The sequence below is a fragment of the Pituophis catenifer genome, unplaced genomic scaffold (genome assembly GCF_029215685.1).
Source record: "Pituophis catenifer annectens isolate HBS135680 unplaced genomic scaffold, rPitCat1.0.hap2 SCAF_1, whole genome shotgun sequence".
Lineage (NCBI taxonomy): Eukaryota > Metazoa > Chordata > Lepidosauria > Squamata > Colubridae > Pituophis > Pituophis catenifer.
In genome coordinates, this window is record NW_027256881.1 from 148,847,764 (window position 1) to 148,875,059 (window position 27,296).

The following is a 27,296-nucleotide window of genomic DNA, read 5'->3' on the forward strand; positions in this document are numbered from 1 at the left end:
TACAAACTACTGTTTATTCTCCCACATGCCAGCAGCATTTTACTTGGTTTACAAGATTAGAAGGCCAGTCACAACGGAGACAAACTTAATGGTGCTGGAACTGCCTTGTTCTTTTAAGAATTATAAAATCCTGAGCGTGGGTCAGTGGAATTGTCAAAACCACTTTATGTTTGCGTGTTAAATCATTTCTTTTCTTAAGGGAAAATGTGTTCTTTGTTTTTTCTTTCTTTCTAGGAAGTTATAGAAGCTATTGCTGAATGTGCATTTAAGACATCTCCTTTCCCTATACTCCTCTCTTTTGAGAATCATGTGGATTCGTAAGTAATTTAAGATTTTTGTATAAATAATGTCCAATTTCCTATATGGATGCTTTCTACTTATGAAGCAGAAGTTTCTTTTACTTTCTCCCCTGGTCTAAAAACGACTTTAGGAGTCCCTCCCTACAGTAGGTTGCTGCTAACACAATTTCCCTGCATTTCCCCCATTTAATTCTCTCTACCTTGCACTATTTGTAAGATACTTAGAATCATTTTGGAACTGAGTGGCATATAAAGTGCACTATTAAATGACTTAATATATTGGTAATGGGGCAGTGGTGAAATCCAATTTTTTTTTACTACCAGTTCTGTGGGCGTGGTTTGGTGGGCATGGCTTGGTGGGCGTGGCAGGGGAAGGATACTGCAAAATCTCCATTCCCACCCCACTCCAGGGGAAGAATATTGCAAAATCCCCATTCCCACCCCACTCTGGGGCCAGCCAGAGGTGGTATTTGCCAGTTTTCCGAACTACTCAAAATTTCCGTTACCGGTTCTCCGAACTGCTCAAAATTTCCGCTACAAGTTCTCCAGAACCTGTCAGAACCTGCTGGATTTCACCCCTGAGATGGGGGGATCCATTATGCCAAAGGGGAAAGGAAAATCTGGTTTTCCAGTGCTGGCAATTGAATACAATGCCATCTTCCAGCAGGTTGCAATAGATAAGATGCATCAATAATATTTTATTGTTGTAGATTTTTGCTACCGGTAAAAAAAAAAAATGTGTTAAATTGTAATGTAGCTCTTTTGCATGAACATTTCTTGTCCTCCCAGGCATTTACTTGCGAAGGGAGCACTTGCAGCATACTCCAGTCAAACTAAGTTATTATTTTTTTCAGAGCTTTTGGGGTATCTATGATCTATATATTATTAAAACTATGACCCTTAACTGAGTAAAATGATGCATGATCGGGCAGCAAGTTTCGAACCACAGTGCCTCATATGAACTAACTTACAGAATATGCCCAAAATCCAGAACCTATGATTTCTGAGGGAATGAATTTTAAGAGAAATGTGCTTGTTTTAGTGCTGCTGGTTATTGCTGTGCAGTCACTGCACAGCAACATCAAGTCACTGCAGACTGCACAGCCACTGCAGCCACATGATCTTCATTTCTAAAGCTCTGTGACAATTTCCCAGACACTTTCACAATCCCTCTCTTCCTTCCCAGTACAGCAGCAGCCATTTTCCTGCCTGTTGAGAAAGGAAGAGAAAGGAAAGTAAAGGAAGGGAAAAGGAAGCCTTCTCAATCTATACCACCCACCTTTGTGCTCTCTCTGCTCACATGGTATCTTTGGTGCACAACCTTCCCAACCCATGCAATACCTCTCACTCATTTACTATCCCTGACCCCCCCCCCCCCACACACACACTTGTTCTCCCCCACATCTGGCAGCAGCTACTTAACTTCCTGCTGACTTTCTCCCTGCAAGCTTCCTACAGGGAAAATAAATGGGGAAACTGACAGGAATTTAAGGGAGGGGGGAGGGGGAAAGGAAAGGAAAGGAAAGGAAAGGAAAGGAAAGGAAAGGAAAGGAAAGGAAAGGAAAGGAAAGGAAAGGAAAGGAAAGGAAAGGAAGGACATGGCTCACATCTACAGCAAAAGGAAATGGCTCTTAATGTGTGAATGAGTTTGGCGTTAAAGGAGAAAGCATAGAACAAACTGCATACTCACTTGCACTGACAATGTTACTTAGCTGGGTAATGAAATGTCTACAAGCAAACAACCAAGCTTAGAGAGCTCAAAGGACTCAGCAGTTCAAACCCAAGTTACAGATATTCTCTTCTATTGTAGAACAATATAAATATTTTTACGAGTACCTAGATGTGAAAATAATTTTCTGTAATCTCTTAAACACGTCGTTTCTTGTATGTATATGAGGAAAGTTCATTTTTTTCCTTTTATCACTATTAATGACAAACTATAAATGAGTACCTTTATTGTGCTGATTAATGTAAAAATGTGGCAAGAAAGCTGTTATTGAAGTCAAATTAATAGTGTAATGACTTTAGATCACCGAGTACAATTTAAGATGATAGGATCGGAAAATTACACCTCTTCATCTAGTTAGAGGGTATTATATCCTCCATTTCTAGCATTATAAAAAAAGCCTTATTTAATTTCACAATTTCTTCCACTTTTAGCCCTAAACAGCAGGCAAAAATGGCAGAATATTGCAGGTTAATATTTGGAGATGGTTTGCTGATGGAACCACTAGAAAAATACCCAGTAAGTACCTTTTTATTTATTTAGCTTTGTTGACTCTTTGACTACATCAAGTAATATTTGATGTAGAAGTTTAAGTTTCTGTGGTTCCTTCCTATCTTCTAACTTAATGAATTTCTTTATTTATGGGGAATGTCTGGTTTGTTTTATTTATTTATTTTTGGGTAATTGCTGGTCGATGACCGTAATAAAGTTATATACTGTTCTGTTCTGTTCTGTTCTGTTCTGTTCTGTTCTGTTCTATTCTATTCTATTCTATTCTATTCTATTCTATTCTATTCTATTCTATTCTATTCTATTCTATTCTATTCTTGGGTAATTGAGAGTTGAAGGGCATATATCTTCGAAATATATTTGAAGCACATATCCCTCTTGTATAATGTATGCTTTCACAAGAAAAAAAGTGTAACAGGGACTTATAAATGGAATCTTTTTTAATTGTTTTACTTTGCTGTAAAGTAGAGTTCATTTCCCAAAATATTATTTATTTGGGTTGAGCAGCACAAGAATTGTATCAAACCTATAAGGAGGATTTTTTTTTTGAGGATTTGAATTTATTCCTAAGCAGTCTCTTAACCTTATCCTATCCATACCAAGTCTATATGTGAAAGCCTAAAAAGACTATAATCTCCTTTGTAAACTGGTCCAGCAAAAATGCTTCAATGTAATTTAAATTGTTTTTCAGTGGTTGAATAGTTTTGTGTCCCAGGTGGAATCAAACACATAAAGCGAGAGAGGTATAACAACAGCAAGTGGTATTTAGTAGGATACTAATAGTTTTAAAAAAATATACATACCTAGTACGTCCTGGTGATGTGGGTTCCTCCAGATCTCCCTTTGCTAAACAATCATTTTGTCCCATTGACAAGTGAATTGTTAGCGATATCTCACGCATACAAGGGATCTTGTGCTGTGTAGTCATTTAAGATTTATGGAATCCAGTCTTATTCTTGCTGCTCAAATATTCATAGTATAGTAATGATGAGATAGCTGATAATATTAAGAATGACCCTGCTAGATCAGGCTAACAGTCATCCAACCTTGCATTCTGTTTACACAAAGTGATCAACCATTTCCCTTCACAGAGATAACATTTATTGATAGAGAGGGAATAGACTTCCTCCCCGCTTATTCCATAGCTGATATCCGTGGTATGTTGCCTGTGATATGAAACTAACAAACAGCCAACAGGACTAGTAAGCTCTAGGTAGCCCTATCTTCTATGCACCTGTTTACTCCATCTTTAAAATTATCTGATATCAGGAAATTCTACTATGTAATTCAAAAATCCTATTTTGTACTAATGTACGTGCATTATCCTACATTAGCAAGATACATTAGCAGGGATTTTCTTTTGCTTATGATACAGAACACAACCTGAAGACATGAAAAAAAAATTCATTAGAAACATAAAGTGACCACAGACAGGAAAAACAGGTTAAATTGTTTTTTGTCCCAGGAGATAAATAGCATAGAGGTGGGTAAAAGCAGTACCACATGCTTATAAGATGTCTTTTACAGACACCAAGAAAAGGAAATTAAAAAGCTAAAGCTTTTTCTTTGGAATCATCATGACTATGCGACTCATATTTTATAGAGGAATCCATATAGCACAGCACACATTTTGTATGTTGATATTACATTTTTAAGGTTAAGGTCGTTTGTTGAACTAGAGTGATAATAATGGCATCCTATACAAAGATTCCGTGAATATCTGCCGCCATTAAGAGGTTCAAATACAGTACTTTCTAACAGAATTAAAGATGGAAAAGTATCACTGCTAATGGTGTGGAAGGCCTACAGTATTATTGTATGTGTGTAGAACAAATGTATAGTATGGTTGCAGTAGAATAAAAATGTAGCAGGCAGCAAACTATTATTGAGATTAGGACCTGTCTATGGGAGCATACTAAGGCAGCCATTAACAGAGGGAAATAATCTTAAATAGTTTTAATAGAAGTATATGAGGATAGGCTATGTTTAAATATTTTTTTTCTGTTAAAAGACAGGGAAATTAAAAGTAAATACTGCTCAAAGAGGTTTCTTCGCTACCCTTATCTCTTTCCGATCAGCTCGAACGTGGAATCCCACTTCCTAGCCCAGCAGACCTGATGTACAAAATCCTGGTAAAGAACAAAAAGAAGTCCCATAAGTCTGCGGATGGGAGCGCAAAGAAGAAGCTTTCAGAACAAGTTTCAAATGCGTGCAGTGATGCATCGAGTAGCTTTGAACCTTCTTCCCCCGGAGCAGGTAAAAATAATGGGTTGCTTCTTGTTCTAAAACCCAGCCATCGATCATCTGCTTAATATCGTAAATACCGACAAGCAGCCTCGTAGAGATTCCCAGGATTGAATTAAGGACTTTCTGTAGGCAAAGCAAGTGCCCTGCTACTTAATCTAAAATCCTCTTAGGGAAGTGCTCATCCCAATGCAGAGAGGGCGGGAAGCTCCTAGGCCCCCGCTTTGCTGTCATTGCGTTTAAAAACTTGAAAGAGATATCGTGAACCTACTTTGTGTTTTAATATTATATCTAGAAAACAATTCTGTTTACAAACTAGACATAGTTTGAATAGTCTTAATGTTTGAGTGGTCTAGCAAATTTGCTTTTCAGGAGGAAGTAGAAGTCAGAGCCCTAGATACCAGGTGGAACATTGGCAGTGCCAACTGTAGCTATTGCCCACAGTTTAGGCTGAGCGTAGTCCAGGGAAGGTACAATACAAGTTTCAGGATTCCTGCCAGCCTTACGCTGATGTGTCTGACTCCCTGCAGTCTGTTTCCATGACAGCAGCATCCTTCTTTTTATGCCATACATATCAGTATTGCTCTCAAGTTCTCAATTGTTAGCATCCATTCAGAAGCTTGTTTTTTAAAAAAATACCAGTTTTTAATATCAACTCTAGGAGCTGCCCGCTTATAGTAGAACAACAGTGCCTGTTTCGGTTTATGAAGTCTTCTATGCCAAGAGACATGTCACCTCAGTTGCTCAGAAAAATAAATACCATTTATTTCCTTTTGCTTCACTATCAAATTATTTTGGAACATTTTAGACCATTAATTTGGTTTCTTTCTTGCTTCACGGCATTCTCATTTCATCAGACAAAGAAATATGTTCATTTTGGTTTTTATTTTACTCCCTCCCCATTGAACAGAACTACTATACTTAGAATGTAAGATGTGTGAATTTTAAAAATAAACGAAAGATGTGATCACAGATATTTGATGTCATCTCTTTATCCTGGTCACCACTTTATCTCTGCTGAGAAACAGATTCTTTGGAAGGTGTATAGTTGCAGATGTCATAGCACCCATTCAGCAGCATTATATCAATAATCAGTTTAGGAATGCAGTTGTCCTTTTGTTATAAGGAACTTAAGCTAAGCTTTTCCTTCTATCCCTTTATCATTTCACCTGATTTGAAATGAAGTGTTTCTGTAGGAATGCACAGTTGCAAAGTCAGAAATGATTTTATCCCAGCTGCTTGGGGAAAGGTATTAAGCATAAGACTAAAAAAAATGCTTTGAATGTCAAATGTGGGTTCACCACAATAATAGACTGAGGAGACCAAACCTGTTTCAAAGTAAAAGCACTTTGCATATTCCTATTCAATTATTGTACTAATTGAATAGATAAAGTGGTGATCAGGATAAAGGGATGACATCTGGACATAGCCTTAATCTCCAAGTCCAGATGATAGTTTGTGAAGATACTCTTAAATTAACAGCCCTGTCCACCAGAGGTGGTATTCAACAGGTTCTGACCAGTTCTGGAGAACTGGTAGCGGAAATTTTGAGTAGTTCAGAGAACCGGTAAATACCACCTCTGACTGGCTCAGCCTCCATCTATTCTCTGCCTCCCCAGTCCCAACTGATCGGAGTGAATGGGGATTTTGCAGTAACCTTCCCCTGCCACGCCCACCAAGCCATGCCATGCCCACCAAACCACCCCCACAGAACCGGTAGTAAAAAAATTTGAATCCCACCACTGCTGTCCACCCCTACTCCTACTCCCACTCCACCCTATCTTTCAAATAAAAGAGGAAGTAAAGTGTAGTAACAACCAGGCTGTTTAATAGTAAGCCTACTACTATTCAAGCACTCGCACATAATTAAGACCTGTTCATCAGTCATGTACCTCAAGGAATTTGCTAAATAAAACAAGAGCTTTTCATAACATTGATCGGGGAAGCAAGTTTATGTTGGGTGGTATTTATTATTTCTTCTGAAATTTAGGCACTGTTTGATATAAATCTGTTGTGTCTATCTGAAGGAGAATTGGGAAGAACTATACAGTTTTAGTTCAGAAAGTTTTGGCCTTGAACTGCACAAATTCTTTCCACTCCCTCCCAGACTTTGAAGTCAATTATAGAATTTTTATGGCTTTCATAATTGATTCCACACCAACATGTTTCCATGACTCTCAATTTGTAAAGGGAGAGAGGGACAGAGAAAGGAATATCAGTGATGGGCAGACCTTGGATCTACCAGCTAGAGCAGGGGTGCCAAACTCAAGGCCTGGGGGCAGATCCAGCCCACAGGGTGCTTAGATCTGACCCATGGGGCCACCCTGAAAACAGTGAAGGACTGGCCCACAGTGCCTCTGTCAGTGAAAATGGAGCTTGAGAGGTCCGTGGGCAGCCCTCTCGAGCTCCGTTTTTGCCGGCAGAGGGTTGCAGGAGGCCGTCGCAGCCGAAAACGGAGCTCGGGAGCCCGTGTTCGCTGGCAGAGTGCTTGGACCACCACAGGCACCCCCCGACATGAGTGACGTCAAGCTGGCCATGCCCCCCCTGGCCCCTTGAGGTCAAACACATCCTTGATGTGGCCCTCAATGAAATCGAGTTTGACACCCCTGAGCTAGAGCATGCACCCCCACTCCATAATGTCTGAATTCCAAAAATGAATGAGCACAGTATTTTCACTTCCATATCACTCTTGACTTTTCCTCTTTCTGCATTTTAGTGGGTATGTGGGTGTGGGTGTATTGTTGTTTTATCATTACTAATTGTTGACTATTTTGAAAATATTGTTTGTGTATATGCCATATTTGTTAGCTGCCCTAATATTACGATTCTGAATACTGTTCCACAAAATGAAACAGTCAAGAAATAATACAAAAGTAAAATAAACAGCCAGTTAAAAAATATAGGCGAAATGTACACGAGCCAGTCAGCTAGAGCTGAAAGCTTGTTGAAGAAGAAATATTTCCATTAACTTTTTATGATTATCCATTTCCATTGTAAGTTTTTATGGTTTTAATTATTGTGATGTTCTTTGCCAACCACAGTCAATAGGATTGAGGTTGGATAGCTATTGAAATTGAATGAACGGCTGAACAGCCAAATGAGTGAATGAATAAGTAAATACAGTAAATAAAATATTTCTGAATACAAATGGGGAGGATGCCATTTGACTTTTATATTTTGAAAATATAGAAACTGCCACCAAGAGTTCAATCAATCTATTTTTATTATAGTCACAGACCAGCATTAAAAATAAAAGCATTGAAGAGGTCATATCATAAACCCAAGGCCCAGAAACCTCAAACAGAAAAAGGGACCCTTAGCAGGCCTTCCTGAGACATTAACTGTGGCAAGGTGTAGCTGTTATAGCCTGGTCTTGTGCCATATTATAAGGGCCCTGACTAGCACCTTAAAAAAAGGCTAATAGTGTCGCTAAGAGATTTACTATTAGACCAACTTCCACTATATGTCATGGCTGATTGAAGACATCTCTGTGAACAAGCAGAGGCTGAAGTCAATTTTAGGGTGTGTTGGATAATACTGTGTCTGTATATATTGTATATATGTGTATGTGTTTGTGCATGAATCTGGTAAAGCTATGAATAATGGAAACAGTCTTTGCATTTACATCTCAGACAGAAATGAAGAAGCATTTCAATCATCAATGGAAAATAAAACCTTAGCTAATGATCTCCATAATATTAAAAAACAAAAATGTGCAAGTAGGGGCATGAAGCTGGGATTGTTGTTGTTTTTTGTTTGTTTGTTTGTTTGTTTGCTTGCTTGCTTGCTTGCTTGCTTGCTTGCTTGCTTGCTTGCTTGCTTGCTTTAGTCATAGAAGGCACTGTTTTGGTTGTTTGCCTCTTAAATAATTTGGGAGGAAAACATCTGTGCAGTAGGTCTTGTTATAATGCATTTGCTTTGAAGCAAAGGTGTGTTTATAAAATATGTGTGAATATTGGTTGATGTTCCCATTAAGATTTTTCCTTGCCAATTAAAATATTGCAGGTGAAGCAGAGATAGAGAGTGACGATGATGATGACTATGATGATGACTGCAAAAAATCATCAATGGATGAAGTAAGGAATGAATAATTTTGAAGTATAAATTGTCCTGGTATGACTTGGAAATATGTCTACATAATTATCCGCATGAGTCAGTATTCTACTGCCATCTTGTGGATACTAAGAACCAAAACCCAGCCGTAAAACATATGGCATATTTTTTTACTACTGGTCCAAAACGTATGGAAGAGATTTCCAGTTTTAGGTGAAATTATTTGAGGCATATTTAGCCCTCTGCTTTCTGGCATCTCCACACCTCATTCTCTTGTGCCTTATTCATATGTAGAAAAAGTCTGACTCCAATAAAATACCCATTAATTTACTCTTTGTCTTGATCGCTGTCTTTTGAGAGAAACAAAAATAGAGGGAGAGAAAGAGAGAGAAATTACCCTGATATATGCACAACCCTAATGTTATAGAATTACAATATTTATATGTGGTAGTTCACTTATTAATAAACAAGAAAGGTAAAATTGTAACTGAAATGTTGTTGGACACATGCTTGTTCAAAAGTACAAAGCGAGATGAGGTCCTTCAGACCATTTTATAGCTGTTGGTAAATGAATCTCCTTCTGGCCTTACAGTAATTTATTAGTGACCATAATAAAGAAATTACTATAATGGATGGTGCGGTGGCTCAGCGTTAAGGTTAAGGTGCTGGGCTCGTGAGCTGGAAAGCCAGCAGCCCAGGTTCGAGGCCTGAGCACCACATGATGGGGTGAGCTCCCATCCTCACCCAAGCTTCTGCCAACCAAGCAATTTGAAAGCATGAAAATGCAAGTAGATAGTTACCACTACAGTGGAAAGGTAACATTGCTCTGTGATGTAATGCTGGCCATATGACCATGGAAATGTCTTTGGTCAGAGCTTGCTTAATATCCTTGAAACAGAAATGAGTACTATGCCCTATAGCTGACAACTAGTGAGGTAAAATCTTCAGGAACTCCTTTACCTTTAACATAACAATATGCAGGATCCATTGCTATCGTCCATCCATTAATTTCCAAACTCCGAACATATGTCTTTAAGAAATAGAAAATTTAGTCTTCCAAGACTCAAATATGAAATAATTTCTGTCTATAACAATCAGATCATATGGACCACTTTCTCAATAGTCAGTTAAAGCTGTTCATTTCCTCTTTAAAATAGGCATACTGTATAAGTCCAATATACACATACTTTTATGAATACTTGTTTAAATCTAGAGTAATGGAAAAGATGGGTGCCAAAAAGGCTTCCTGTTGATATTCATGAATCAGACATCCCAATTCTTTATTCCATGTCTCCCTGTCTAATTTAGTATGATCAGCAACCATTTGTAAATAACTTCTATAGGCTTTTTATTTTTCACATAGCACACTCAGTCCTTAGTGAGAGCAGATGTTGACATATGTAGGGATGGTCCTCCATATATGCTCTGTTATATTGCTTAGGGCAGAGTTCTCCATCCTTTCTGGGTTAGTGGCCCACAGCGGGGTGTGGGGATGGGGAAAGAGGGGATTGTTTTGTGGGAGATGCGTGCGCACCTGTGAACACCCGTTGCTCGTGCGAGTGGGGTTGCGAGCTCTCATGACACTCATGCGAGTGGGGCCGCAAGCCCCCACTATACTCACATGAGTGGGGCTGTGTGTGTGCACATGTGTGCACCCAAGCCGGCCATTTACACGGCCCGGTTATGAAAAGACTGTGGCCCACAGGCTGAGGATCCCTGGCTTAGGGAACTGAATTAACTCCACAAAGCTGAATAAGTAAAATAGCAATAGCACTTAGATTTATATACCGCTTCACAGTGCTTTACAGCCTCTCTAAGTAGTTTACAGAGTCAGCATATTGTCCTGCAACATCTGGGTCCTCATTTTACCGACCTCCGGAAGGATGGAAGGATGAGTCTGGTGAGATTTAAACTGCCAAACTGTGGCAGCTGGTAGCCTGCAGTACTGCATTCTAACCACTGCGCCACCATGAGCCAATGGTTGGCTTATGTGTACTTCTACATCATATTTTAGATGATGTATTTATTTCAAGTTTTAGGATTTAAATGTGTTTCTCTGCCTTTGAGGTATGAAAGCATTTAAAAAAGATGAGCAGAACTGTTCATTCCTCTAGAAGCTCATTCAACCTTCTCATTGAAAAGCATTCTGGTATTAATTTTAGTTTAACTCTGCTCTAGGGAACAGCTGGAAGTGAGGCCATGGCTACCGAAGAAATGTCAAACTTAGTCAATTATATACAGCCTGTAAAGTTTGAGTCATTTGAGACATCTAACAGTAAGTATTGGGATTATTCATTTCTTACCATTTAGTGTTGGTTGGGTGTAGCTTGTATCATTAATCTTTTTTCCCATTTCCAGACACAGTAGTAAACTGATTAAGTTATATAGTGCCAACTATTGGTTAATAGCAGCTTAGTTTTCAAGTTACATGGAGATGTTTTGGCAGTTCCTCTGTGAAGAGTGAAGGTTTCAGTTTTTTTTACAAGACAGCTATGAAATCTTCTGGTAACTTCTTAAGGAATGCTTTCACTTACAAACAAACAAGCTGAACAGTGCAGAGGTGGGTTCTACTTACCTTTACTATCAGTTCACAACCGGTTCACTCGCACGCGCTCGCTTCTGCACATGCCCAGATTGTCAATTATAATGTCCGGGTGAGTGGGCGGAGCCTCCCACCACTTTTACTACCGGTTCTAAAGAACCGGACAGAACCGGGAGCAACCCACCACTGGAACATTGTAAATAGGAGATGAAACCCTCTTCCTCTCAGTTTAAAGAGTCATAAGACATGCAAGTTGGGTTTATGTTCCATGTATTTTTAAAAAGTAGTACTGTGGTAGTGTCGTGTTATGCCACAATGCCAGGAAGGAAGTATTAAATGTTTTAGTTTTGGTTTGATTTAGGGTGCTTTTATTTTCTGCAAAATGTTTTTGATTATAGGCACAACACAGGACAAGAATGCACACATTAAATTGTTTTTCTTATTTTTAAATCACTCACTAGAAATTAATGGTCCATACTTAAGATTTCCAGCTGGTTCTTGCTAAAACCATCTTGCTGGGAACACACATTATTACATTTTCTTACTTGGAGCAGAACACCATTTGAGACCATGTCCTGTTTCACTTCATTTGATAAAGCAGAGAATTGTGTCTTCTGCTGTTACTTTTTCAGGAAGTCTGCATCCACTGAATTGCAGTGCGCACTGCTGATAGGAATTATGGCTTCCAGTACTCTTTCTGTTAGGCAGCCTGTGATATTTGCACTATGTTCTATTTGCTTTCTCAAAATATGTTTACACTTGACTGAATTTATTATTGGTGATGGATGGGAATAATGAATCACACTATTAAGACTCTGGACACATGTTATTATTTGCTTTGGAAGATCATTGAATAAACGCATGTATGTAAAAGTTTCATGTGGGTATGTCATACTGGATGGGAATTTGGGGAATTATGACACATTTATATATGAAAACCAGAAAATTGAAGAAGGCTGGTATAAGTGCTTATGCCAATTCTTTATCTCTATCATCTATAATTTTTTACTAGCAAATTTACTTCTTTTTAAATTCTTTTTCTTTTAAAAAGAAAGATAAAAATGAATAAAAGTAACACTGGTTTTTTACTGGGGTTTTATCCTTATAAGTTGCCTGGAGTCACTGAGAGTGAGTTGGGTGGCCATATACATTTTCTTAATAAATAAATATAACATAAGTAGAAGAAAAGAAAAATAAAGAAATCAGAAAAAGCTAAAAGGGCAAGAAATGGAAAAAAGGAAAAGAAAAAAGGAAAAGAAATACCCCAAAAAATACAAAGTGGCTTCCAATCTTCTTTACAGCAGTTATAAGTACGATTATAAATTGATTCTAAGGTTACAACACGATTCTCTTCTTTCTATAATCTGTCCTGTCTAATCATCAAAATCATAAATTCATTTTGTTCTATTTTACATAAAAAGTTCATAAGGGGGCTTCCCTAAAGCTGTAATTACCTTTTCTCTAATATCTTCATCAGAATCCCCTGGGATTGCTCTAAATCTCAAAGAAAATTCCTTCTCTCTTAATTCTATTAAAGCCAAATTATCTAGTTCTCTTGGAAAGAGATTATTGTTTACAACTTCTTATTCTCTAGAATTTCCACTTTATCATTAGTTTGTTTTACATCTCCTGACACTTTGTTTTACATAGCTTTCCACCTTTTTAACTTCTACCTTTCTCTCCTCTTTCATCTTTACATTCTTTGACCCATTCTTTTTTCAAAAGCCATCAATTTAATATCAAGTGAGTTAGCTAACTTATTGCTGAATTCTTTGAACATTTTTAGAAGTAAATCTGGTGTAATTCCTCTCTCTGCAGGTTGTTCTAGTGACCCTTTCCTCCCCTCTACTTTTTTTTTTTTTTTTACTATTTTCCTAGTGGTTGCTATTAGAATATTGTAATCCCAAAATGAAAGTGTGTCAATTGCAAAGAAAAGAGTAAAGGCAAGCTTCTCCCCCACCCCCAATTTTTTTCCATTACTGTGCCCTTAACACTTTTGTCTCAAATGGCACTCTGTAGTTTTAATCAGTATGACAGTCTGCCTCATATTACCTTTATCTTTTGTTTTATTTATTTATTTATTGGCCGTCTACTCACTCTCAGTGACTCTGGGCGACTTACAAAAAATCAAAATCTGAAAAACAGTAAAAACAATAACACCCCCCCCCATGACAACAAACAAACAAACCATTTGATGGGCTTCAACCCACTTTGGGTTCTCCATCTCCATTGGCAAAACTTGGTCTTCAGGCCTTGCAAGAGAATATCAGAATGGGAGCTAGTCTAATCCTTGTGGGGATGATGTTTCAAAGGGTTGGAGCCACCATGGAGAAGGCCCATCTTCTGGGTCCCGCCAGATATACCTCCTTAGGAGAATGGACTGGCAACATTCCCTGCCTCCTTACTCCAGTGGATCAGGTGGATGTGACCAGGAAGAGATCATCCTTTAGGCAACTTGGTCCTGAGTCATGTAGGCTTTAAAGGTAACAACCAGTACCTGAAATTGTACCCAGAAGGAAATTGGCAGCCAATGCAGTTCCTGCAGGAGAGATGACACATGCACATCTGGTTCTGTACAACACCAAGTGGGCTACTGCATTTTTATCTAATTGGCACTTCCGGATACTTTTCAAAGGCAGCCCTATGTACAGTATGCTGCAGTAGTCAAGATAAGAAGTGACTAGGGTGTACGTGAATCTGAGATTTGTAAAATTCACCAGGTCTGCGCTCTTTAATGATAAAACAAATATATATTCCCACAAAATATACATCTGTCAATTCTCATACATGAAATTATTCCAAATATTATTCAATTCTGGATTAGAAACGGGTGAAATGCTCCAGGTTCGGACCAGATCGCCTGATCCGGTAGCGATGGCGGCGGGTGGTTCGGAGAACCGGTAGCAAAAATCCCTGCGTCTCCCCCCCCCCAAAGCCCAGCTGAGCCGCACAATCATCAGAGGCTTTTTTTTTTACTTTTAAAAGCATTTTTTCTACAACCTCTTCTGACGAAAAAATGCTTTTAAAAGTAAAAAAAAAAAGCCTCTGATGATCGCGCGGCTCAGCTGGGATCATCAGAGGCTTTTCAAAGCATTTTTTTCTGCAACCTCTTGGCCGAAGAGGTGGTAAAAAAATGCTTTGAAAAGTCTCTGACGATCCCAGCTGAGTTGCCTGATCAGCAGAGGCTTTTCAAAGCATTAGAAAAAATGCTTTGAAAAGTTTTTTTTTTTAAAGTTGGTCACGTCCACCCAGTCACATTACCCACCCCCCACCGAGCCACGCCCACAGAACCGGTAGTAACAAATTTTACATTTCACCCCGATTACAAAGTTTTGATATTCTCTATTATTTGACATAAATGCCATTGTTCACTATTTTTAGTATTCATTAGCACTTTTGGGGAGGAGGGGGCTGTAATAAGTATAAATCTGTTCTAGTCCTTTGATCATTACTGTGTTTTTTGTACCATTTCTTACAAAGTAAAATGTGTCAAATGGATCATTTTATTAGTTTTTAATCAGTACTACTAGGTTTTGTTTTATCAACTCTTGCAGTTCAGTTGATAGCAATATTTTCTACAGCCTATTTTACTTTCCAAATGTCCAGTGATTAAACTTTCATAGGCATCATTTGCAGCATGGTGTAACTAGTATGACATCAATTTTCCTGTTATGTAAACAGTATACAGATGGTTTGAAAATAAGCAAACCATTGGTCTAGTCCAGGGGTCCTCAAACTACAGCCCACAGACCACTTACAGCCTACCAAAGCCATTATCCAGCCCATGAGGGACCATGAGGTTACCCTGCCACATCACCCCACCTACCCACCAGCCCCCACCCACCTTCTGGAGGCCAAGGAGGCCAAAAATGGAATGTGCAGAGGCCTCGGGAGGCCAAAAATGGGCCCATTTTTGGGTGGCAGAGTGGTACTGAGGTCAAGGAGGCCAAAAATGGGATGCGCGGAGCCCTCGAGTGGCCAAAAATGGGCCTGTTTTGGAGCAGCAGAGTAGTACTGGAGGCTGAGAGAGAGAGAGGGGAGTCTCTGTGGCCGAGAGAAAGGGAGAGGGAGACACACATACACACACAAGGCAGCCACATCCCTTCACTAACCTGTTTTCCAATCCCAGGAGCATAACCAAGTTTAATTTGTGTGCATTGTTTAATGGACTGCTAAATTGGCCACACCCACCCAGTCACATGATCACCTAGCCACACCCACCTAGCTGGTCCATCCCTCCCAACAGACTGAGGGACCGTGAAATGGCCCCCTGTTTAAAATGTTTGAGGACCCCTGGTCTAGTCAGTGGTCTTCAGACTTGAGATACCTGAGGGACCATTCTCAATGTGAAAAAATCAGTGCAGTGCAGTAGCAAATAATATTTATGTAATACCTTATCACAGACAATTCTTTTTTGAAATAAAACAAAGGAATAAAGACCGCTGTAGCTCTTAGATAGTCATGTTGAACCGCTGGATGAGTCTGTGAAAGCCTGGACCTCCAGGGAACATGGTTCGAGTACTGCAGATCTAGATGATAGCTGCCTGCAAGTTTTGCCTCAGTCATATTATTAAAAACCAGACATATCCAATGTAAAAGGATGGGAAGATAAATAAAAACGTGTACTGAAAACTACAAACAGATTTGTCTATTGTCTTCACTATCTGAAGTGTATGGACCCCTGCTGCCAAAATATAAACTATTACATGTTTTTCCCCCAATTACAGGAATTCCTGGGTTTTTAGTTCACCTCTTTGGGAACTGAATCATGAGCAAGATAAAGCTTTGATGCGATGCTGGATGGATGGATTTATGTTGAGCAACATAAAGCATAATCTTAATTTTAAAAACTGTGATATTTTTTTCTTTTTAAATTACAGAACGGAACAAGAGTTTTGAAATGTCTTCCTTTGTGGAAACCAAAGCACTTGAACAGCTCACAAAATCTCCTGTCGAGTTTGTGGAGTATCTTTGAAATTGAGAAAAATATCTTAGAAAACCTTCAATCTGAGGAATAGAGGCTGCTGAGAACCATTACTGAAAATTAATTTAGGTTGAAGAAACATGCACCCAACACCACTATATATAAGTATTAGGATAGCAAAGTGATGTTGATAGATACATCAGAGGTTTTTTCCCCTACAAAAGTATTCATCCTTTTTAATTAAAACTTAGAAATGAAGGGGGTTTACATTCCTAGTTAAGTACTTATCAATTATATCTGGATAAATCTATAGTTGCTCAGAGTGGATTCTACGTGGACAAATTTTAGCATAGAACAGATGACATATTGCTGCTCTATGACATTTTCAATTAAAATCAAGACAACTACAGTAACTGGTGATAAGAAACATAATTACTACTGAAGAGTGGCTGCCAATCAAACTTGACATTTTCAGATTTAAGACTCCATTAATATGAGGAAGCTTTTCATGTTTCCAATAGTGACATTATAGTCTTCCTCTTGCCCCCATTTATCATATTTTGTGTCAAGTGAGCAATAATTCTGTTCTAAAATATATAAGGGTTTTTTGGAATGTTTTAATCTATTTATTAATCTTGAGTTTTGTAGATTTATTTTCAGGATCTGTCCAAAAAATAAGATCAGTCCTTGGATTCTACCACTCTTTTTCTCTCTTGCTGTTATATTTTATATAAAAAAGAATCAAAATTTCTCATTTGCACCAAAACATTAAATGCTTGACACAAATACTTGTCATAGATACAAAGCAAAATGCATAGAGGCTCTTTTGATTCTATAAATCAGTACTTTGTGGGACTGTGAAGCCAATATTATTACATGATGATGGCAGCCATTTTTAAGTCTCTTCTACTGCCATGTATGATGGCACCTCTTTATAGAAGTGTCCGTTAATCTACTTGCTTCAGAGTGACAAGGCTCACTATGTCATGATGGCGTGGATGAGTACACTGTGAGTGCTGCTTATCTCAGCTATCCATAGACTGGCCTTGGACAACAAAGAAGTTTGAATTTTATTATTATTATTATTATTAATTTAATTTGTATACCGCCCTTCTCCCAGAAGGGACTCAGGGCGGTGAACAGCCAAAATTAAAAAACATACAAATGCAAAAGTTAAGATAATTAAAAGAATTAAATCATTGGCTACCCAAATTTAAAACCCCAAATCCATAAAATTTAAAATCCCAATTAAAAAAAACCATTTAGGCTAGGCCGGCTTGATGAAATAAAAACATCTTCAGGGCTTTACGGAAGGTCCGGAGGTCCGGGATCAATCGTATTCCAGGAGGCAGCTCATTCCACAGGGTGGGTGCCCCCACAGAGAAGGCTCGCCCCCTGGGGGCCGCCAGCCGACATTGCCTGACCGACGGCACCCCGAGGAGGCCCTCTCTGTGAGAGCGTATTGGCCGGTGGGAGGTTATCGGTAGCAGCAGGCGGTCTCGCAAATACCCTGGCCCTAAGCCATGAATTTGTTTGTTTTTACTCTTTTCCACAATAATTCCTAGCAAACATACTCATTTTGTAAATCAACCTGTTTTATTAAGGTTCTCAGAATCAGTTCCATCCCTACTATCAGATCAAATTTATTATTGTTTTAAGGCCAGATACAACTACTTACCTATCAAGTTGATAATAGCAATAGATAAGAAAAAGCCAGAGCTGAATCTGGCGTCACCATTTCTTTCCAAAATTAACAAGTAATTTGTTGTGCAAACTTTTAATCTAGTAGTTTCTCCGGTTGTATTTTATCTTAACCACTCACAATTTAGGTATAATAAAATGCAGCTGAGCCGAATTTACCCCAAAGGGACACGTGTTGATTCCTCAAATTACATGCCTCAGCTGTTCTGGAATGCAGGCTGTCAAATGGTTGCTCTTAACTTCCAAACTGTAGGTAAGATCTATGTTACTGTATGTTTTCTGATAAGGAAGAGTAGCAGATAATGAAGCACCAAGTTTGTGAAAAATTAAAGGTACTAAGAGTGGCATGCCTACTTCTGAAACCAATTGCTTCTTTAAAACTTTGGCATGAATAAGTAATCTTTTTTATTTATTTATTTATTTTATTTTGTCGAGTACATATTAGATAATGTATATAAGTATAAGCATGAATTGAATACATAAAATGAATACAATTAAAGGGAACATTAGGACAGGGACGGTAGGCACGCTGGTCCTCTTATGCACGCCCCTTACAGACCTCTTAGGAATGGGGTGAGGTCAACAGTAGACAGTTTTAGGTTAAAGTTTAGGGGGTTTTGGGATGAGACCACAGAGTCTGGTAGTGCATTCCAGGCATTAACAACTCTGTTACTGAAGTCATATTTTCTACAATCGAGTTTAAAGCGGTTCACTTTAAGTTTGTATATATTGTGTGCTCGTGTAATGCTGTGGTTGAAGCTGAAGTACAGGTAAGACATTGACAGGTAGGACATTGTAGCAGATGATTTTATGAGCTATGCTTAGGTTATACCGAAGGCGGCATAGTTCTAAATTTTCTAAACCCAGAATTTCAAGTCTGGTGGCAGAGGGTATTTTGTTACGAGCAGAGGAGTGGAGGACTCTTCTTGCATTAATTAATCTGCATTAATAGAAGCTTTTTAAGCAAATCATGATTACCATTTATTTCGTTACATGGGTTGGTTTTCTCCATGTCTCTTTGATGGATTTTTTGATCCTAGCTCTATTGTGATATTAAAACGAGGGACATATTTTAATACCAGCAATATATTGAGAAAACATAATAAGCTTATGAATATGAGCAGTGAAAAACATGTGATTATAGGCAGTAGGAAATTAATATTAGCAACTGATTGTTCATTTGTTTCTGTTCCCTTCTGAATCTCAGACATGATAATGTGGAAAGCCTTTCATTTACCCAGTTCAGAACTGCATTACCCATTCAGTGCTGAGAATCCGTATTTTCAAAGAAGATCAGTTGGTGTGAAATCAAAATGAAAGCACTAGCTGCTTTATTAAAAAGGGGCACATGGTTTTAATGAGTTTGGCAGCACAGCCGGCAGTTATTAATTATCAGAGATATTTGTTTCTAACACCTGACTACCTCACTTCTGCTTTGTTACAACTTGCCAAACATGTAGTGAGGCAAGTTACATTGTCTCTCCTTCCTTTTCATCTAAATAAAAATTAGACCAGAACTTAAATAGAATCCTTTTCAGCTCTGTGGAGGGGCTAATGGTGGTTTTTTTTTTTTTTTTTAAATTCAATATATAATGTAACCAGACCATGGATAAAGACTAAGAGGTCTCTTCATCCAGCTGGTTTTAGTCCATGCTGTTTTGCCCAGATTCAGTGGGCAGCATAAATAGGTTTATGATTATTCAGAGCACTTTAGGCAAACGTCACAGCACTTTACATGCTGTTATTGTTGAGCATATTCAGAAATATCCAATCTATATATACATAAAAATCTATTATCTATCATTGTCTTGGATATAGTTTTTTTTACAAAAACCTTGTGAATAGTCCTGAAAGTAAGCTCAAAATATTGTATGTTGAATGGAAAATTAGCTTCTTATTTTTACAGACAGACTTCAGTATACAGGTACTCCTCGACTTACAACAGTAACATTTAGTGACCATTTAAGTTACAACGGCATTGGGAAAAAAAGTGACTTATGACCATTTTTCACACTTATAACCTTTGTAGCATTCTCATGATCATATGATCAAAATTCAAATGCTTGGCACCTGACTCATACTTACATCCGTTGCTGTGTCCCAAGGTCACATGATCCCCTTTTGCAATCTTTTGACAAGCAAAAACAATGGGGAAGCCAGATTCACTTAACAATCATGTTACTAACTTGTCAACTGCAGTGATTCACTTTAACAACTGTGGCAAGAAAGGTTGTAAAATGGGGCAAAACTAACTTAACAAAAGTCTCACTTAACAACAGAAATGTTGGGGTCAATTGTGATAGTAAGTCAAGGACTACCTGTTTTAACTTCGAATTTGTTAGGCTTTCTCTATTGTCCCATTAATATATATTTGTGTAGTATCCCATAACACAATTATTTTTTTCATATAGATTTGTCTATGCAAATAAATATGGGGATGTATGAGTATAATGGCAAAAGTGGATACAGACTAAAACCAGAGTTCATGAGAAGACCAGACAAACATTTTGATCCATTTACGGAAAGTATTGTAGATGGAATAGTTGCAAACACTTTGTCTGTAAAGGTAGGTATCCAGTTGCTCATTTGCTAAATTCTATAAGCATAATGAACCTGAAAGACCAAAATAAGTTCTCATGTACTCATTCCCAATATTTTTAAAAAGTGTGAATCTCATATATGCAAGGTACTTGTTATCAGCATATGTTATAAGCATATTGAACAAGTCACATTCAGATATTTATAACCAGGAAAATAGAAATTATGCCCAAAATTGAAGAAAGGGAGATGATACACATGTTTGGACAAGAAAACAAGCTTAATTAATTATATAAAGAAGATCAAACTGATGGCAAAGGTAAAATAACTATCCTTAGAATCGATAATGAACATATCAAAATGGTGAATAGCTTCTGCCTTTTAGAATCAACCATCAGCAGTAAAGGAACCAGTAGTCAAGAAATACAGAAGGGTAGGGAGACATTATTATCTGAGGGGAGACCACAAAAAAAAGGGATCAGTTATCTCCTCTCCTATGAATATTCACTGGAACCAATTCTGGAAGAAGAAGAAAATTCATTGCAACACTAAACTGCCATCTTCTAACCCCTTTCAACTGGTCTAGAAGGATATCACAATTGATGGTGTTGAAAACCACCGAAAGATCAAGGAGAGAAAAGATGGGTGCATTATCCCCACTATAGGTCATTTGCATGTCTATGTCATTTTGTTCCCATATCCAGATCTGAAGCCTGACTGAAAGACATCCATCCATATAATCCACTTCCTCCAGGGTCTTCTAAAACTGCAATATAAGCACCTTCTCAACAACTTTTCCTAAAAATGGAAGGTTGGAGGCCCGATGAAAATTGAACTACGGCTATTTGAAGAGATGTAGGATCACCTCTTTCTTAAACATCAGCAGGATCATTCCCACTCTCCGGGATGAATTTACCATCAATCACATGTCATCTCCCAGGAGGCCTCCAACCAGAATGGACGGGGATCTAATATATAGCTGGTCAAACTCACAGCCTTGAGTGTGTCTGCTTCCTTGGGACTAGCAGGTTCAAACTCATCCCCGCTAACAAAACCAGACCTATACAAGCCAATCTGAGCAATTTTATCTTAACAAATGCTTAGAATATTCCTCACAATGGCCCTGTAGTAATGACAGACTGTGTCCTACCAAATTGGGATACAATCTTCCACAACTCAGTAGGGTTGCCAACTGACTATCTTTGGACTTGATAAAGGAAGAAAAATATGCACTTTCTGCTAGTTTTATCACCACAAACCAGCCTTGAATAAAGGTTCTAAGATGTGTGGTTATTCTTTGTTGTCCTCCAGTGGTACTCTTTATGCTTCTTTTGTCATTTTGTCACTCTACATTTTTGTAAACTGAGGAGAGCCACATAGGCCCAATCTAATTCAAGGTCCCAGTTGAACTGTGCAACAGACCTTCAAGAATGAGCCCAAGCTCCTTCTGAAACAAAGCTGGGTCCAACAGGTGCCTGGGATAGGTACTCCTTCCAAGACAATTACAGAGCGATCAGTCTGTGGTGAAGGACTTATGGTAGACTCTCCCAACCATTTTCTCTTGTTATAAGCTTTACATATTAAGAAAACAAGCCCTTTAGCCAATGTGAAATGAATTGAAGCAAAGGTGTGTTAATAGAATGTCTCAAACTTTCCTTTTTAGGTCATTTCTGGGCAATTACTTTCTGACAAAAAAGTTGGAACTTATGTCGAAGTAGATATGTTTGGTCTGCCTGTGGATACGAGAAGAAAAGCTCTCAAGACAAAGACATCTCAAGGCAATGCTGTGAATCCTGTATGGGAAGAAGAAGCCATAGTGTTTAAGAAGGTTGGTATTTGCATTTGATCCCTCTGGCTATTATATTCTGATTTTGCCAACTTGAATCACTTAAAAATTCTGTCTGCTCTAATTCTGTTCCACCTGAGTTGTAAAGAAAGCTTTCTTCCTTTAATTTTAGATGCTACTAAGTGCTTGCTGATAAAATGTGATTTATTTTACGGTAGTTGAATTTATTGATAGATTTGTTTATAAGACTTGTATGGCTGCCCATAGGTGCATTTTATTTGGATCCTTCTTTTCCAGTCTTGTTCTTGTATTATTAGTATTTTATTATTTTAGTATTAAGGTTGGCACTTGTTTGCCTAATGAAACTACAGAAGGGAAGAGTGGGGTCAGGTAGTGAATGTGATAGAAATAGAAACTGAGGAGCTATGGAGCCTTGGGACATCTTAGGAGAATGACTGAGGCATCAGGTCTTCATTTTGTTTTTTATTTATTTATATTTATTTATTTACATCCTGTCTTTATTATTTTGTCAAATAATTCAAGGCGGCAAACATTTCCAACACACCTTCCTCCTCCTATTCTCCCCATAACAACCACCCTGTGAGGTGGGTTGGGCTGAACAAGAGTGACTGCCCCAAAGTCACCTGCAGTTGGCTTTTTTTTTTTTTTTTGCAATTATTATGGTTTTTATTGTGTTTGTGGTTTTATTGTTGCTGTGAGCTGCCCAGAGTTGTGCTTTAGGATAGGCAGCCATACAGGTCTTTTAAACAAATCAACAAATAGAGTCTCCTAGGAAGTCATTTATTTTATTCTTGTTTTATGTTTTTTGTTTATACTCATTTTCCTTTTAATTTACCTCAGTATAACAGTATACTAGTTATTATTATTAGATAGCTCATAATTTTTACATCTATGATCATTTCATATTTTGCTATCAAAAAGGGCTTGCCCTTTTTTATTTATTTTATTACATTTCAATGTTTAGATCAGTGATGGCGAACCTTTCCGGCACGCGCATGTGCACCAGCCAACTGGTCTTCTGGTTTCCGAGGCTCTGGCATGTGTGAAGATCACCTGGCCAGAGTGCATACGTGCACTGGAAATCAGAAGAGCAGCTGCCGACAGCGTGCATGCCCAAAGAGAGGGCTCTACGTGCCACCTCTGGCATGCGTGCCCTAGGTTCGTCATCATGGGTTTAGGTTATTAAGCCAGAATATTAAAGAACGTGTAATGTTACTAACCTTAAACACTGTTTTAAAAAGCTATACAATGAAGAGGTGTAGAGGAACAAAAAAGAAATAGCCTTGTAGAAGGTGTGTGGTGATCATTAGCAAAAATATTGAGCTCAGCCTAGAAAACAAAAAAATGGGAGAAAGAAAATTACAGTTGCTCTGTCTTCACTGTCTTTGGTATAAGAGGAGGAAAAACACTGTCACATTGTCAAGATTCTGCTATTGTATCAATACATAGTCAAGTTTTAGTATTTCCTGTGATGTCAGTCTTGTGACATGGCATAATTTGAAGGGCTGACACGAAGTTATCCTTTTACAGGAGATATTTTATGATGAAAAATCTTTTGTGTATATTGGTTTGCTATTGATATGAGTGGCGTGGTAGCCTAGAGGTGGTGCTGTTGCCTCACAATTAGGAAGCTGTGAGTTAGATCCCAGGTAGCAGTAGATATTTTTCTCTCTGGGTGCTTAGTGAAAATATATGCTGCATACTCCATGTAGGCATCAGGAAGGGCATCCAGCCAGAAAATGCTCAGCTCCATTCAGTCACCCTGATTCCATTCCGGTACAGGGAATTACAAGGTCATTATAAGAAAAAAAAAATGGTTTGGTGGGTTTATTATATATTGGTAGTAATAATACTAAGGTTGCTGGAGTCATGGTTTTATTTAAAAATCTATAAATATTTATAGGGTTTAAGAATATATAGATAATGTATATCCTATTCTTTGAAGAGATTTGATTGACACATTGCTCTGATAAATTTTAGCAGTTTTACAAAACAAATTGCTATGTCTTTCGATAACTTATTAGTGATCCAGTTAAGGATTTTCAATGAGATATATAGACACACAGACACACACACACACACACTATATATATATATATTTATTTTGGGTTTTTTTTGTTGTTGTTTTTTTCGTAGGTCTATATATGCATTACTGTTCTAGCCAGGGTTTTTCCTACGTAAATCAAGATGTTTGTATAGCCATAGTTAAGTGACATCCCAAATCACTATTTTCTAGGCTTTATCAGACATTTAAGCAGCATTATGCTGTCAGCTGCAAGACTTAAGGGAGACTAAAATAGATCTATTTCTGCCTTATTTGGCTTCATTTTTTACGAAAAAAAAAGAACAAAATAAATATTTGACCGTTACAGGGAGGAGTCATAAAATGAGGGTGTGGCTAACTGATGAAGCCAAATAGTCATAAAATGAGGGTGTGGCTAACTGATGAAGCCAAATAAGGCAGAAATAGATCTATTTTAGTCTCCCTTAAGTCTTGCAGCTGACAGCATAATGCTGCTTAAATGTCTGATAAAGCCTAGAAAATAGTGATTTGGGATGTCACTTAACTATGGCTATACAAACATCTTGATTTACGTAGGAAAAACCCTGGCTAGAACAGTAATGCATATATATATATATATGTCTTTGGTTATTCGGGTTTTCTCCCGCGTAGAATTGGAAGTGTCTTGGCGACGTTGAGACTTCGTCGAAACATCGCCAAGACACTTCCAATTCTACGCGGGAGAAAACCCGAATAACCAAAGACCTACATACAAACACCCGCGAAAACCTCAGAAAACAAATATATATATCTTTTTCGTAGGTTTTATGTGTATTTCTCTTTAGCCAGGTTCTACCTACGTAAACCAAGATATTATGCAGCCCTAGTTCAGTTTCTGGACTTTTTTTCTTCTGGCAGCCAGCCAGAAGAAAAAATTCTCTTCTGGCTAAAATCGTAGATTTTCACGGGTACAGGTATGCAAGTCTTGGTGTATTCGGGTCTTCTCCCATGTAAGATTGAGAGCACTTTGGCAACGTTTCGACAGAATCTCATCTGCCATCATCAGGCTTATGCAAGGGGTCTTCTGCAGCAACTGCCGTTACTATTTCAAATCTGGTGCTGGTAGTCTGCTTTGCTGGGATGGCCCCACCTCTTCGTTCTGATTGGTTGGGAGTCCCAGTCTGTGTCTATTGGCTTGGTTTCGGGTGTATGGTCGGTTTTTCTCCACCAGGTGGCAGGGCTTCATCTTTGTGGCTGGCTGGAATGTGATTTGGTTGGAGGTCTCGGGGTGTGTGTGTCTGGCTTCTGGGGTGTAGATTTTTCTGTCTGTGGGTGCTGGAAATCGTTTGTTGACAAGGGCTAGTTTCCAGATGTCTGGTAGGCGGGAGGTATTGTCACGTTTATTCATGTTATGGGGGTGTTTTTCTATTTGAGTTATGGGAGCCATTGAAATCTAAAATCTGTTATTACCAGTTCTGTGGGCGTGGCTTGGTGGTGGTGGGATAATGTGACTGGGTGGGCATGGCCAATTTTTTTTTTTTTTTTACTTTTAAAAGCATTTTTTCTACAACCTCTTCAGCAAAGAGGTTGTAAAAAAATGCTTTTAAAAGTAAAAAAAAAGCCTCTGATGATTGTGCGGCTCAGCTGGGCATGGGGGGGCCAGGGATTTTTGCTACCGGTTCTCCGAACCACCCGCCTCCATCGCTACCAGATCAGGTGATCCGGTCCGAACCGGGAGCATTTCACCCCTGATATATGTATATATATAGATATATCATACTACATTTAGTGTATACTTTTATTTCATATGCTATTTGTGTTAAACTAATGTGGCAGGTTCACAAAGATTTTTTTAGGCTAAGCTGAGACTCTTTTTTGAAAGAGGCTTTCATTTATCAGACTATCAAAAATATGATTGGATTTATATTTAACTAGAATGAGAATTCTAAGTGTATATGGGCTTAATTGAGAGTTATTATCGTTAGACTCCTAATAATTTCTTGGGTCAACATGCAGCAAAAAAAGTCTTTAATTTCCTGGCTTAAATGCACTTAAGACATATTTGGGCTTTATTGGCATGTAGATTGAATTTTGATACTGAGTCAAATGAATGTTTATCTTTGTGGAAAAAGTAAAAATAGGTGGAAAGACATTCTATTGTTATATCAGGCATGAGAAATAGACAACAGGATTATATTGAGAGAGTGGGAGATACCAATCTTGAAATGTGTAATTTACCCATATTTGATAAGACAGTTTTCCCCTGAAATAGGTTTCCTTTTGATACAGATTTCATAATATTTTACAAGCAAATTCTATGCACAATTCAATATAGTATTTTTACATGATTAAAGGCATATGTTTCATTTTAGGCGATTTGTTTTAAATTAGTATATTAATTTCTGGAAGAGAGTTCTATTTATTGTTTTTTTTTATTTTTGTTATAGTATTACAATTTTATAATTGATTAAGTTGTTGGATATTACTGTTTTTCTTTTCATTTATTTTGCATATTACTTTTTCCTCTACTTTTATAAATTGCAATTTTTAAAAAAAAAAATTCAATAAATAGCCATTATCCCACCTAAAATGACACAGTACACAAATAATTAAAAGAAAACCCAATTATTGAATAGCTTATTCCCAAATGAAAATCATAAATCTAATCATAGTAATATAAAGCATTATATTTCTAGGATATTGTGAAATATTTGATAGGGTTTTTAGGAAGAAGGAGGAATTAATATTAAGAAGTGTCTAAAGAAAAATGTAATACTTTTTTGTAAGCCCTAATGTAGTCTGTAAGACATTTGAATATATCCATGATACAGAAAGAAGAGAGGGATTAATGTTGAGAGAATAATATGCCCAAGATCATTCAGACACTGAGATAAGCAGAACCATATAGAAGAAGTTAGTTGAAAGCTTGTTCTTTTAAGCTCAGTTCTGC

General features: G+C 37.9%; 1 protein-coding gene across 1 annotated transcript in view; it reads left to right on the forward strand.

Moving 5' to 3' along the window:
• Nucleotides 1-27,296, forward strand: part of PLCB1 (phospholipase C beta 1) — a 508,980-nt gene that overhangs the window by 394,952 nt on the left and 86,732 nt on the right. Inside the window, exons 12-20 of the mRNA XM_070956289.1 lie at nt 235-317; nt 2,460-2,544; nt 4,614-4,791; nt 8,785-8,855; nt 11,011-11,107; nt 16,255-16,339; nt 18,128-18,252; nt 20,411-20,565; nt 22,201-22,365. Coding sequence (XP_070812390.1) covers nt 235-317; nt 2,460-2,544; nt 4,614-4,791; nt 8,785-8,855; nt 11,011-11,107; nt 16,255-16,339; nt 18,128-18,252; nt 20,411-20,565; nt 22,201-22,365 — 1,044 coding nt within the window. The remainder of the gene's footprint in view (nt 1-234; nt 318-2,459; nt 2,545-4,613; nt 4,792-8,784; nt 8,856-11,010; nt 11,108-16,254; nt 16,340-18,127; nt 18,253-20,410; nt 20,566-22,200; nt 22,366-27,296) is intronic.